General features: G+C 45.5%; 2 protein-coding genes across 3 annotated transcripts in view; both read left to right on the top strand.

The window, feature by feature from the left end:
• Window positions 1-2556: 2556 nt before the first annotated feature.
• ZBTB34 (zinc finger and BTB domain containing 34) overlaps window positions 2557-14354 on the top strand; it is a 25165-nt gene continuing 13367 nt past the window's right edge. Inside the window, exon 1 of one of the 2 annotated variants that reach the window (XM_017549125.2) lies at window positions 2557-2614. Coding sequence is in view for 1 of the 2 variants with exons in the window: in XM_017549124.2 (XP_017404613.1) it covers window positions 3009-3100 (92 nt within the window). In the remaining variant the exon portion in view is untranslated. Of the gene's footprint in view, window positions 2615-2728; window positions 3101-14354 lie in introns of those variants that run through there. The other variant, XM_017549124.2, reaches the window with a different exon arrangement.
• The window catches only part of RALGPS1 (Ral GEF with PH domain and SH3 binding motif 1), a 379879-nt gene continuing 368091 nt past the window's right edge, over window positions 2567-14354 (top strand). The window contains exon 1 of the mRNA XM_037745920.1: window positions 2567-2614. The gene's annotated coding sequence lies outside the window, so the exon portion shown is untranslated. The remainder of the gene's footprint in view (window positions 2615-14354) is intronic.

Raw genomic sequence — 14354 nt, 5'->3', positions numbered from 1 at the left:
TTAAGAGACAGGGTCTTGCTCTGATGCCCAGGCTGGAGTGCAGTGTGGTGATCATGGCTCACTGCAGCCTTGACTTCCAGGGCTCAGGTGATCCTCCACCTCAGCCTCCCAAGTAGCTGATACCATAGGCACATGGCACCACACTCAGCTTTTTTGTTTGTTTTGTTTTTGGAGAGATGAGGTTTCACTATAGTGCCCAGGCTGGTCTCAAACTCCTGGCCTCAAGTGATCCTCCATCTCAACCTCCCAAAGTGCTTGAGATCAGGAATGAGCCACCCCACCTGGCCAGAAAACCCCTTTTTAACTGTGGATTGAAGGGTAATCCTCAACTTCAACAAAATGTGAATTTGATCATTTCATAAATGCTGCTGGGGAAAATGGATAATTGTGAAATAAATTAAGATGAGACTTGTACATCACTCCCACTTCTTGATTTCAAAGGAGCTAATGGGTTAAATCATTTAAAACTGCCACAAAGATTATGGGAAAACAGAAACACATATGCACCTCAACTGTGGAGGAGTGACAGTTTTTTAACTAAAATTAGTAGAGACCATGACAGTCAGCTAAACAACAAGAACAAAAAAAGCAAGGGGCTGGAAAAATATGTAACTGATGAGTTTAGTGACCCAGTTAGGTGGGAGAGTAAATATAAACTATGAGGGAAATACCCAGCATCCAATGGACAGACAGATGGCCAACAACTTTGAGGCGCTTGGCAGAGGAGGGTAAAAAACTGAGGAACGTTTTAATCTTTATAGTTCTTAATGACATGCAAATACTGTATCACAGCCACAAAGACCCTAACTCTTACCGACAAATTTAGCAAAACTCAGTTAAAATGGTGAGGCTCAAGGCTGATCTATAGGAAAAACTCTGGCCATAAGAATCAGCTTAGTAGTCCAGAGGAAATCTGGCCTGACAACATGTATTCCTGTGCCCTGGGTGCACACGTATCTCACCCCTGGGGACAGATCTCAAAAAAACAACTCAAGAGTGATAGCAATTCAAGAGCGAGACTACCTGTCTGCCCAGGTGCCTGCAGTTCTAGGAGGGTTACCTAAAATCCTGTGCTTGAATATTCTGTTACTCTAAGAAGGCAGAGAGACAAGTGAATTCATCATAAGTCTGCCATTTATTAGCTGTGTGACTTTGGATAAGTCACTTAACCTCTCTGAGCCTCAGTTCCCTCTTGTATTAAAATGGGAATAAATTGCCACCTCCTTAGGTTGTGTATTAAATGAGGTCATGGCTTTCAAGTGTCTGCGCAGTGCCCTGCATGGAGTGTTTGACAAGGGGTAGCTGTTGTTTTTGGAGGATGACCACTGGACGGATCCTGGAGACAGTTCCTGCTTGCAAAGGATGAAGTAACATCAGGAAGTCTCGGCAGTTTTCTGTCCTGAAGAGGAGCTGGTACCTTTGCCTCCCAGTTTATTTTTATTACAAAGTAAGAAAAAGGAAAATAAACCTCTGCCACAACTACTGAGGAGTCCACCAAAATGCAAAGGGAAGCTCTTCAGAGTGTTACATTGGTCTGAAGCTGAGAGGAAAATGCTGGGTGAGGCTCCCACTCCCACCCAACGGTTTGAAGATTGGGGTGTCCCCAAGGGTCTGGAATACGATTTTTTGAGGTGTGCTCTGTGACTTGGGTTTTATAATAGTGAGTTGGGAATTTTCACCTCCGTTTTGTTTTTGAGACAGGGTCTTGCTCTTTCACCACTGCTATGTAGAGTGACAAGATCATGGCTCACCGCAGCCTCGACCTCCCGGACTCAGGCGACCCTCCCACCTCAGCCTCCTCAGTAGCTGAAACTACAGGCATGTGCCACCATGCCTGGCTAATCTTTAAAAATTTAGATGGGGCCTCCCTATGTTGCCCAGGCTGGTCTCAAACTCCTAGGATCAAGTGATCCTCCCGCCTCGGTATCCCAAAGTGCTGGGATTACAGGCGTGAGCCACCTCCGTTTTGAAAGAGAGAAAACCTGCCCAAGGTCATAAGTCAAGAGACCCCCTAAGGCAGGTCCCCAGAGTCCTGCTACTAACCACTGCAACTTTCTGCCTTCTGCTGCCCCGCTAAGAGCGACTCGGGTTCCTGGCAGGCGCCCGAAGAGCTGCAGGAGGGAGGGTCTTGGAAGGGAGGGCTGGGCTGGAGGCAGGCCTCCAGTGCTGGAGGGTTGAGGGTCCTGGGTTCCCTCCCACCCGTTCGATTCCGGGAGCCCCTGGGGCGCGCCCCGCTGAGCCGCCCCCCTCCCGCCAGCAGGGGGCGCCGAGGAGAGCGCGGGAGGAAGGCAGAGCCGACGCCGCTCCTGGAGTCGGGACTCCGGGGTCCACACCAAGGCTGTCCCTCGCCCGCTCGTCCGCAGCGAGGCTCTGGGACGAAAACCGGGCGGGACGCAGGACCCTGGACCCAGGCGAGAGGCCCATCCCGCAGCGCCGCCGCCCCGGTCCGCGCCTGCCCGGAAGCGCGGGCGCTGAGGGGGCGGGGCCGGGAAGCGCTTCCGGGGGCGGGGGGCGCGGGCTGGGGCGGCAGCCGGAGCGGCGGGGACGGGCCTGGCGCCGGCGGCGGCGGAGGGGGCGCCGCGGGCGGGCGATGTGAGCGCGGCGCTCTGGGCAGGTGAGGCACGCTGTCCGGGGGCGGTGAGCAGCGGGCTAGGCGCGGGCGGGGCCGGCGGGGTGGGGGGCAGTCCCCGGGCCGCTGTCCGGCTCCCTCTGGGCGCGGCGGGGCGGGCGCCTCCGCGCCTGGTCAGTCCAGCGGGCGGGCGGCCGGCGCGGGCGGGAGCCGAGGCCGGGCGGGGTCCGGAGGCCCGGGCACCTGCTGGGGTCAGGCGCGCGCCCCAGAGGGGCCAACTGTGCTCGGTCCTGGAGTCCGGGCGCCGCTGGCCCGGCCGAGGGTCGCGGTCAGGCAGCTACGCTGGACTCCCCAGCCTCCGCCCGGGGCGTCTCGGGATCCCCAGCTTCCGGGCGCCTCGCTCTGGGGGCGCTCGCTTTTGTACAGGAAGGGAGGGCAAATGGTTGAGTTCCCTGGAGAGCCGGCCGGGCCAGGGGTCGGCCCGTCGGGTGGCTGCAGAGGACACTGCCTCACACCACCGCCTTTCTCCAGGTAAACAGGCTGCGGCGACGGGTTGTGCTTGGCCCCAGACGTCTCCATGGTCACTGGCGCTCAGTTGGTTCTGCCATTGCGGAGGGCTGGGCTGGAGCTGACCAGGGGTGTAAACAGTGCTCTTCTAGGCCAAGTGGCTGTGCTTGTAGGGCGACACTAGTCTGGGAGTCTCTGTCCTGAGGCTTTCCGGAAGACACTTCCATGCTGGACTCAGTTTCCCCATGTGATCATTGAGGATTTCAGTGAACTCTCTAAGAACCCTTCTGGCTCTGTCATTCCATGTATGTCTCAAATTGGAAGGGCTGTCCCTGGTTCAAGATACTGGGCAGTTTCGCTGAAGACTTTGTCAGTCAGTGTGGACTTTTTAAGCCACTTACTGCATTTTGTTTCAGACAGGCTTTAAAATGATTTCAAGAAGCGCTTTCTAAACCTCACCTTAATCCTCTTTCATCCCTTGCTTTTGTCCCTAGTAGTAATCACATTCCATCGAGTTTTTGCATGCAGAATTTTTTGTTGTTTGTATTTGCCCATTTTCTCTTTGTTCCCTAGTCCAGGCCCTCTTTGCTTCACATCTGGATTATTGCAACAGCTTCTTAGCTGGTCTCTCACTCCAGAGGTTTCCCCCTCCCCCATCCTTCCTTTATGCTAAAGCCAAACTTACTATAGGAAGTCAAAAAATAGTTGAGTGCTTGCTTGCTTATTAAATGGCAAGATGCTGTTCCATGTGGTGGGAAAGTAGTAGAAAGCACACTTAGTCTCCAAACAGGTTTACACAGGGTGCTGAGACATTACCTGTGAACAGGTGATTTTGGAGACAAGGCCGTGTGCTGTAGAATTAAGAAGGAGAGATGGAGGTCACTGTAGGCCCAATGGTTAGGGAGGGCTTAGTGAGGGGGCGGGATTTGAGCCGGGTGTTAAAGGATGAGTAGCATTCAGATAGGAAAATAGGAATCAGGCCCAGTGATCCTATGGAGTTAGTGAATAGACCAGTCTCCTGGCAGAGAAGGGTTCATATAGGAGGGAAGTAGGAGGAGAGGTCGTTCGGGGCTAGTTCCTCAAAGAACTTGAACACTAGGTCAAAGTTGAAACTATACTGAAGGCATCAGTGAAGAAGCTAGAGGCCGGGAGATCAACTAGGAGGCCTTGGCAGTTAGACCCCTGTTCAAAGCTGAGTGGTGGCCTCTTGCCTGCCACGGTGTGTCCAGCCACCGCCCACCCTGTCTTTTCAAGACTCTGTGGTTTGGCCCCACCCCACCTACCTGAACCTTATTATCTGCTTCTCCAAGTCTGTCTCCTGCAGAACTGAATTAGTTACTGCTGCTTGGGCTTTGCTTCTGTTCCCTCTTCTGAAGCACTGGCCTCCTTTTTCTTTTATGTGCAAATTCTCCATTTCACTTCCTTCAAGCCCCTGCTGAAGATACACTTCCTCCAGAGGGTGTTCCCTGACTGCCCTGCCCCCATGGCTTTGTGGCACTCAGATTCAGCACTTGTTTCTTGGCTGTTGAACTTGTTCTTGTCCCAGCTGGAGTGGGAGTTTTTTTGAGGGCGTTGTGTCTTAATACTTCTCTCAGAGCCCTTACAGTATCTAATACTGGGGCTGGACTTTCATAATAGGTACTCAAATACTTCCTGATTTTTGTTGGCATACAACTTTTTTTTTTGGTTTGTATTGTAATTTGCCTTTTTTTTTTTTTTTAGGGGAATCTTATTAGCTTTCTGTGTCATGTATAACATATAGGGCGTAATGCCATTCAAGGTGGATGTTTTCAGCTTTCTTAGGGTGCAGAAAGCACAAAACGAATCTTTGAAACTTTAAAACATTTACCTCTGATCTTGAGAAAAGAGGAAAGTCATGTGATTCTTCATTCAGAGGCTGTGGGGAAAGAACAACAGCATTGGAATCAGACAGACCTGGGTTTGAATCCTAGCAGGTGTACACCAACTCTGTGAACTGGAGCAATTTCTCTGATGTCTCTGAGCCTCCATTTTCTTATTTGCAGTGTGGACAATAATAAAATCCATTTCATAGGGTTACTGTGAACTGTAAACAAAAATGGTATATGGACGAAGTAGCAAAATTTGCAGCATGTAGTAACTGCTTAGTACATTTTCATTATTATTGTTGTCATTATTGGGTGTACGTTTATCAGGGTGGAGAAGTAATCAGCCACTGAACTGTGATCTACTGAGTTTTGGATTTCTGCATGTCTCTGCATTTCCCCCCTTTTGCCTTCCATTTGAAGCACTTGTCTAAAATGTCAGTATCATGAATCTAGAATGCCATCATTACGTTTTATTCCCACTAATGTTCATGTTACTTTAGGTTAAATTCTGCCTAATGTTTTTCAAACTTCTTAATTGTGTCTATTTAATGTTTTGTAGCTGACAAACTGCTGAATTTAGCTTAGTGAAGGTCATCAACTGAACACAGTTAAATTTCTAATGGTTGTTTTCTGGTTGATGTTGATGGCAAGGAAAACCTCATGGAAGAATGCAAGTCAAGGTGAGCATTTCTAATCCTTTTGTCATAAGAGGCAGGATTTAGTGTATTTTCCAGGGCCATTGCCCCTGAAATGCTAGCCAGCAGTAAGCAGATAAGATGCTGTGCCTTAATATTTTTGAGTTCTTTGCCTTAAGAAAGCTTATTCTTTTACCTCAAACAAATCCTTCCAATCAATGATTAAAATAAGAAACATATTTTTGCCGACTTCACTGACAGAACAAAAAGAATGGGCATTTTGCAAAGCAATGGCTGCAAACCACTTGGAGTACAACATGTTGTGACCCCTTAATCATCACCATGTCAGACCCAGCCTGACTTTATCTGTGTGGTGGAACATCCTTAAATGAGAGTTCTCTTTCTACTCGGAGTTGATCAGTAAGAATCCAGCACCAGTAAAAATACTGCATCTCACCAGTATGCCTGGATTAAAATCTTTTTCTTATAAGAGATGAGAGTTCTGAGTCTGAGACTGACAAATCTAGGTCCAAATCCTGGCTCAGCGAGTCATTAGCTGAGTGACCTTGGCTAAGTTTCTCAGCCTCTGAGTTTGCTTCCTCATCTATAGAATGGGGAGAAATGCAGCCTTTTAGTGTTCTCTAAGAGCTCACTTAGCATACTGTACACTGTAGGAGCTCACTGACGGTTAGTCCTTGTCATTGTTAGAAAAATTAAAGAGGCCATTCCGCTCCTGCTTGGAAAGCTCAGAAGAAGCTTCTGATGATGTTTTTGCATTGACTAAAAGACAAATCGCACCCTCTTGGAATTAGTGTATCTGAGCAGACCTGGAGAATGTTAACGCCTTGGTAGGAAATGTAACAGTTTGGATAAAAATGTTCTTTCAGGCTCACATGAATTAATGCAGTAAGAACTCTAAACTTGTTTTCTTTTAAATTAGGATGAGTGCTTCATGAATATCCATCACAGAATGCCATTTTATTTATTTTTTTTTTTCTTGCTTTGGGTTTCAGTAGCACCAGAATGTTTCACGCAGCCCTGGTGCTATTTGACTACTGCTTTCTAAAAGATTAGATTGTAGCTCATGACAGCTCAATTTTGGTTTTAATCTAGACCCAGGCAGAAATACCTAGAAAAGTTATTTTTACGTGGTTGTTACTTCTGTTACCATGCCTTTGTCTCCAGTGCTTCAATCTGTGGTCTTTTTAATGACTTCATATAAGAATGAAAATTAGGGATCTTCAGGTTTCTAGTGTCTGACAGAGAAAGCCTAGTTTGAGCTATGTCTCAGGTATCAGCCAGTGACTGAAGCCAGCAGGTGCAAATCTGGGTTTGGAATCATGAGCATCTTGATTGAGAATAATGGGTACCTCCTGGTGCCTTAAACAACTTCCAAATTTGTAACTTTCCTTTCTTTTCTTGGAAGTGTAACTGGATATTTTTAAACAAAGTGTAGCATCTTGTGGCGCAAATTAGAGTGTTTATGGGTTAGGTTGGAATAAGCCACCTTGCTAGGTTTTGCGGTTGGCAGAGACTTCTGGGGTCTTCAGAAGAAGTTGAGAGCGGAGAATGCAGCTATAGTGGCAGTCCAGGGCTTTTGAACCACCAGCTTGGTTTAGCTGACACGTACTGAGAGCCTGTCTGTACCAGACACACTGCTGGGCTCTGGGTACACAGTCCCTGCCTCAGAGAGCCCACCACCAAGAGTGGCAGCCCAGCAGCGTGGAGTCTCACAGAATCAGCACACTTACATTTGTTTAGCCTTTACATTTTTACTTTTGTTCTGGTTGTTGATATGCAGAGACAGTTCCAAGACTTCACCCAAGAATGTTGTAGAGAAGATTTTATGGCCCAGGTGGGTATTTTGCCCAGATGGCATCTGAGAGTCCTTTCTTATTTTTTGGTTCTCTGCAGAATGGGTCAGCAGTGTGAGAGGATGTCACTAGTTTTCCATTGTTTAGTTTCCTCACAGCTTAACAGAATACGTGGTGCAGAATTTTATTTAAAGATACTAGCCAGTGGGGCTGGGCATGGTGGCTCATGCCTATAATCCCAGCACTTTGGGAGACTGAGGTAGGCAAATCACTTGAGACTGGGAGTTTGAAACCAGACTGGTCAGCATGGTGAAACCCCATGTCCAATAAAAATATAAAAATTAGCTGAACATGGTGGTGTGTGCCTGTATTCCCAGCTACTAGGGAGGCTGAGGCATGAGGATCACTTGAACCTGTGTGGCAGAGGTTTCAGTGAGCCGAGATCACACCACTGCACTCCAGCCTGGTCATAGAGCAAGACTCTGTCTCAAAATAAAACAAAAGCAAAAACAAAACTAGTCAATAGAAAGGCTTGAGGAGAGGGCTAGGTGAGGATGTTACCCCTTTTCATCAGGTGCTGTGTTTCCATACTCTTTTCTAGGAGCAAACACCCTTTCTATTCTCAGCCTTCTCTCCTTTTCTCTTTTTTTTGAAAATGGAGTCTCGCTCTTGTTGCCCAGGCTGGAGTACAGTGGCACGATCTCGGCTTGGCGTGATCTCAGCTCACCCCCAACCTCCACCTCCTGGGTTTACATGATTCTCCTACCTCAGCCTCCCGAGTAGCTTGGATGACAGGCATGTGCTACCACACCTGGCTAATTTTGTATTTTCAGTAGAGACAGGGTCTCACCATGTTAGGCTGGTCTCGAACTCCTGATCTCAGGTTATCTGCCCACCTCGGCCTCCCAAAGTGCTGGGATTACAGATGTGAGCCACCCCTCCTGGCCCTCTTTTTTTTTTTTTTCTCCCTGAATAACCTCATTTTACCCCAACAGTCCTGGGGTCAGGTTCCAGGTACCAGTCAGTACATGGTCACTCCCAAATCAGTATCTCCGGGTCTAATACTTCTCTCGAGCTCTAACCCCATTTCCCACGACCCTGTGAAAAACCTCAGCCCAGCTTGTCCTGGCTGAGCTACTTGGCCTCCAGGTAGACATCATGCCTCAGTCTCCAAGTGCTGCCATCAGAATTCTGTTTGAATTCTTTGAGTATTCAAGGCCCTCCACCTTCTGACTGTGACCTTCTCCTTCCATGGCTCTCCTTGTCCCTGAGCGAGGGCCACTGCATGCTGCCTGCTCTACCCGAGACGCCGCCTGTCTGCACTCCCCTGTGCTCTGTTCCTGCCTTTCCTTCTGTCTGGAATGTTCTTTCTGTTCCCTTTGAAACGCAAGGCCCTGTTCAAAAATATCTTCCTCCGTGAAGTTTTCCTTTGTTCTATTTTGATTTTTTAAAAATCTTTTTGGTCTAAAGTAATCAGCCTTATATTGTTTCTTGTAGTTCTTTGTTTCTGCCTCTGTAAATGTCTGCTTGATACAATAATTATTCATTTGCCACCCATCTTTCTCCTCTAGATTCTCTGGTTTAAAAAATTATATATTTGGCTGGGCGTGGTGGCTCACGCCTGTAATCCCAGCACTTTGGGAGGCCGAGGCGGGTGGATCACAAGGTCAAGAGATTGAGACCATCCTGGTCAACATGGTGAAACCCCGCCTCTACTAAAAATACAAAAAATTAGCTGGGCATGGTGGCGCGTGCCTGTAATCCCAGCTACTTAGGAGGCTGAGGCAGGAGAATTGCCTGAACCCAGGAGGCGGAGGTTGCGGTGAGCCGATATGGCGCCATTGCACTCCAGCCTGGGTAACAAGAGCAAAACTCCGTCTCAAAGAAAAAAAAGAAAAGAAAAAAAAAATTATATATTTGTAGGCACAAACCTACATGTCTTAAGAAAAACTTGTAGTGAGAATAATACAGTTAATGTCATTTCTTTTTTTTTTAATGCAAAGGTATAAAATAAAGTCTATTTCCCTTCCCTCTGCTTAGTCCTTTTTCTCCACAGTGACCACCATTAATAGTACCAAGTGGTTCCTTCCACAGTGGATCCAGCAAGCAACATAATGTTACTCCTTTACAAAATGTACATGAAGGGAATGACATACATGCATACGTATTAGTCTACATCTTATTGTTTTTGGTGAAATCTTAGAGCTCTTTCCATATCAAAGCATACAGATCTACCTGCTCTTCTTAATAGCTGCATAGTAGTTCATAGTTAGATTTTGGTTTTGAAACGAATTTCCTTTGGGGTTTTTTTGTTTGTTTTTTGCTATAGCAAAGAAAAATGCTTAGTGGTCATTTTCATTATATATATCCTGCTACATTTCTGTAGGTCCTATATATTAGTAGGCTTAATTCCTAACCTTTATTTGTGGACCAAAAGGTAAATGCCTGTTATATTTTGATATTACCAAATGATTCCTCAGGACTACACTTGCCATCTCTTTTAAACTGTGTGCAAGGCTGATGGGTTAAAAATGCTATCTTATGTTTTTCTTTTTGTATTTCACATGACTTTAGTCAGAAGTCAAGTTTAGCATCTTTGCTTCTTTTTTTGTCACATTTCTTTTTTTGTTGTTGTTTAAACTGTTTGTATCCTTTGCCATTCTTCCATGGGGTTTTGTGGTGTGTCACCTAATTTGATTTATAAATTAAGGAATTTGGAAAGTAGTTGTCAAATATGCATATATTTTTCCTCAATATGTCATTTATCTTTAGGCTTTAGGGGAAAAGAGGTGTTTTTTTTTTTGTCATATACTTTTATGTTGTTGAATGTATTTGTCTTTGCCTTTGTGGCATCTGAGATTTATGAGATGCTTGGAAAGGCCTTTATGTCAGTATTATAAATAACGTCACCCATGTTTTCTTTCATTTATTTTTTTGGTGATAAATCTTTTTAAAATACTGGCATAGGAATAGAATGGCATTAAATGGAAAATAATAAAAACCTCCATACATTCCTTGGTACTTTATAAGAAATTGGTAAACATGTGACACCTTTGAAAATTCAGGAGCTGTGTTTTCCATTGATGGGGCATGGTATTTTATGTGACTCTGTAATGTTACATAAAAGGGTAGTTAATTGCCTTTTTACTTCTTTTACTAACTCAGTGAGGGTGGGGGGCTGAATGCAAGAGCAGGGGCTTGAGTCACTAGTTTCTGTTCACCGTTCTCAGCATCAGCCGTGATGTTACATGATGGCCCACTTGCTTTTCCTGTCTTCGTAGAGTGGCTTTTTGTTCTGGCACCCCTTCGGGTAAAATGCGTTAACCTGGATCGGGGGTGTCTTTCCCTCGTGTGTCGTGTTGCGGAGCAGCCTCTTGCTGTTCTGATGCACGGGCACAGTGATGTAGCCTGTAGCTTTTTTGAGCGGGTTCTTGCGAAGATGTCAAGCAGCATTACTTACCAAGCCTGTTGTCATATGGTCTCGCATCAGACCTTAGTCTTCTTTTCAGTGCATCCTTGCATGCTTATTTCCAGAGCCCTTGCTTTGGCTTTGTACTTCAGTTCTGTGGGAGGAGTGTCCCAGGATGGCTCGTGTGGTCATTTTCAGGCACTGCTGCTCTCCCTGTGGCTTGTACCCACAGTGCCTCCCTGTGTGAATGGCCTCCTGCTCTGGTTGCCCAGCCGGCCGTCACTCCGCTGCATGTGTTTGTTTTCTCCCAAAGCTGCTCACCCTCATCTTTGGTCACCTTCTCAGTGTGGCTTCCCTGTCTGCCATCCTCTGGTGCTTTCAGACTTGGCTTCCTCACTGCTGTTCAGTCCTGGAGGGCCCCTCACAGTTTGCTCTTGCTTTCAGGGCGCCGGGCTCAATGCTGCTTTGAATTCTGTTGAACTTGGGCTGAACCCTGTGTCGTCTTGGCAGCATCTGCTTTCTGTGACTTTCACCTCCAAACACCAAAAGGACCAGTTTACTTGAGCCCTAGATCTGTGGTTTTTAATTAATTGAGGCTTTAGCATGTAAAGATAGCTTTTTATTTAAAGCAAGTAGAGTGAGCCAGGGTCCAGGGCTCTGAGGAGAAAAGGGGGATCAAAGCTATGAATATGGAGGGCATGATACACGGTGGCCGCGGGGCCTGCCTGCATTTTTCTCCTCATGTCCCTCACCTCTGCCGATGATTCTGGTCTAGAAAAGAGGGAGAGTTTGCTCTACAAAGAGGGTGCTTCACTAAATTCCTACAGCTGAAATTGCTTGGTCACAACGGATATGCAGATGGAATCTTGACGGATATTACTAAAGTGACTTCATTTGCCACTCTTTATTCTGGGCAGCAATAGGAGGATGTTTGTCCACCCCACCCATCCCCCCCACATCTCCATCCCTTTCCTTGACACCTTCCTAGGATAGGAATGTAACACAGGGCAAGCTCGCTAGGGATAAGGGGTTGTTGTATGGGGGCCTAGATGTGCACACTTCAGAAAGGTCCTGGGAAAGTCAGTCTCTTGGATCCTCAGTTGCTTCATCTTTAAAATTGGGGGAGTAGTACCTGCCTTATGGGGCAGGTTGGGAGGATTTAGAGACATACTGCATCCTGAGCCTTTACGACATGCCTGGCATGTATCACACATTCAGTAAAAGGTGGTCACGGATGATGGTGGTGGAGGAACTCTGCCAAGTAATCGTCTTTTATAGTTGCCCAGGCTGGTGTGGGGGCGGCTGGGCTCATGGAAGTAGGAGAATGTTAATCCCGCCCATATCAAAGGTGATCCTTCCCAGAAGCCACCTTGGAGACCAGTGGTGGCCTTATGTGGTCACAGCAGAGGCTGTGTGTGAGGTGAAAGCTACTTCCACAGGTGTGAAATTAATCTCTTTCTTTGTAAGAAAGTAAGAATTTGAGGCCAGGCATGGCGGCGTGTGACTGTAATCCCAGCTACTCCGGAGGCTGAGGCAGGAGAATCACTTGAACCCAGGAGGTGGAGGTTGCAATGAGCCAAGATCGTGCCACTGCACTCCAGCCTACGTGACAGAGCGAGACTCCATCTCAAAAAAAAAAAAAGAAAGTAAAAATTTGGAACTAAGAAATTGAAGGAGCAGAAAGACTGTCTTTCCATTGATTGAGTGAACAGAAGAGACCTGTGAAGAAGTTGAGGAGGTGACAATTTTGAACTTCCCAACAAACCATTTCAACAAAGTTCTATCCCTGTGTATTTTTTAAAAGAAGTATTTCACATTCTTTTTCCACAGTATAGGTTTTAAAAACAAAAACAAAATTTTGTTAAAATACATATTAATGATATTGAAAAAAAAATCCAGTTTGTATGTGCTTGTTTTTTAAATTAAAATAATAGCAGTGTAAATGCCTGGTTTGGGTGTGGTTTTTTCTTAGAATAATGTGACAGAAACACCTATGATTACTCTCCTGAATTGAAGAATTCTGGTTCCGATGGTTTTACTGAGTGGAATAATCAAATTCATTACTGTTTTCTGAGCCAGCTGCAAACTTAATCTAAATGAAAAACTAATATAAATCACTACTCTGCATTATCAAAAATGAATTCCATTCCCATCTCTCTCTGAGTGGGGAAGAATCTGCATTAAGCCTGTATCAAACTGCAAGACTGGGACCTTTATTCATCTTTGAATTCCCTTTGGTTTTGTTTATGTAAGAGAATGATATTGAATGAATATTTTCTATAAATGTAAGAAAAATAATTTAAATTCCCAGTCAGTATGCCATTTAGTGATTGCAATTAAATCTAATACTTGCAGCACATATGACAAAAGGCTAATTTCCTTAATTTGCGAAGAGTTCTGACAAATCAATAGAAAAGGCAAATAAGGGCAAAGGATATGAGTAGGCAGTTCAAAGACAAACTTAGACAAATTGCCATTAAATGTGAGAAAAGATATCAACCTCATTTATAATTAAACAAATGCAGCTGGGCGCAGTGGCTCACACCTGTAATCCCATCACTTTGAGAGGCTGAGGTGGGTGGCTCACCTAAGGTCAAGAGTTAAAGAACAGCCTGGCCAACATGGTGAAACCCCATCTCTACTAAAAATATAAAAATTAGCCAGGCGAGGTGGCTTGCACCTGTAGTCCGGAACTACTAGGGAGGCTGGGGCAGGTTAATAGCTTGAACCTGGGAATGGAGGTTGCTGTGAATGTAGGTTGCACCAATGTACTCCAGCCTGGTGAGTCTCCAGAGGGAGACTCCATCTCAAAAAAACAAACAAAAAAAAACAAAACCACATTAAACCAGTGAAGTACGTCTTTCACCTGTCAGTTTGGCTGAAAAAATAAAAAGATTTGATACTCATTGCTGGCAGTTATGAGGGAGCAGGCCCTTCCCTTTAAACAGATCACTGCTGCTACCTCTTAGAGGATAACTTGGCATTATCAATTGAAATGAAAAATTTACCACAATTCTGCTAGAAGTTGATTTACTTAACGTAAGAAAGCCAAGATGTAAGTGAGGGTGTGTGTGTGTGGCCATTCCGTGTTTGTAATGGCTATTTTAGTATCAACTGTAACTATAAGTACCTTGTGACATAGCCATCCATGGAATACTATGAAGTTGGAAAAAATTAGGTCAATGTGTATGTGCTGCTATGGAAAGATTTTAAGGTATATTAAATATATTTCTTTAAAGCAGGGTATAGAACAGTTTATGCTGACAGATGTTTAAAATTTTCTCTGAAAGATACCCCAAAACTCCTACCAGTGATTGTCTTTGGAAAGAGGGGCTGGGGCTGGGGGAAAGTTTGCTATTCCTATTCCATGATCTGAAGTTCTACCATATGTGTATATTTTATTTTAAGGATAAAATTAATTAAAAATTGGCCTGGTGCAGTGGCTCATGTCTGTAATTCTAGGATTTTGGGATGCCAAGGTGGGGGATTTCTTGAGTCCAAGAATTCAAGACCAGCGTGGGCAACATAGTGAGACCCTGTCTCTACAAGTTTTTTTTTTGTTTTGTTTTTTTT

This window comes from Cebus imitator, unplaced genomic scaffold (assembly GCF_001604975.1).
Source record: "Cebus imitator isolate Cc_AM_T3 unplaced genomic scaffold, Cebus_imitator-1.0 Scaffold216, whole genome shotgun sequence".
Lineage (NCBI taxonomy): Eukaryota > Metazoa > Chordata > Mammalia > Primates > Cebidae > Cebus > Cebus imitator.
This window is presented reverse-complemented; position numbering and strand designations above follow the sequence as displayed.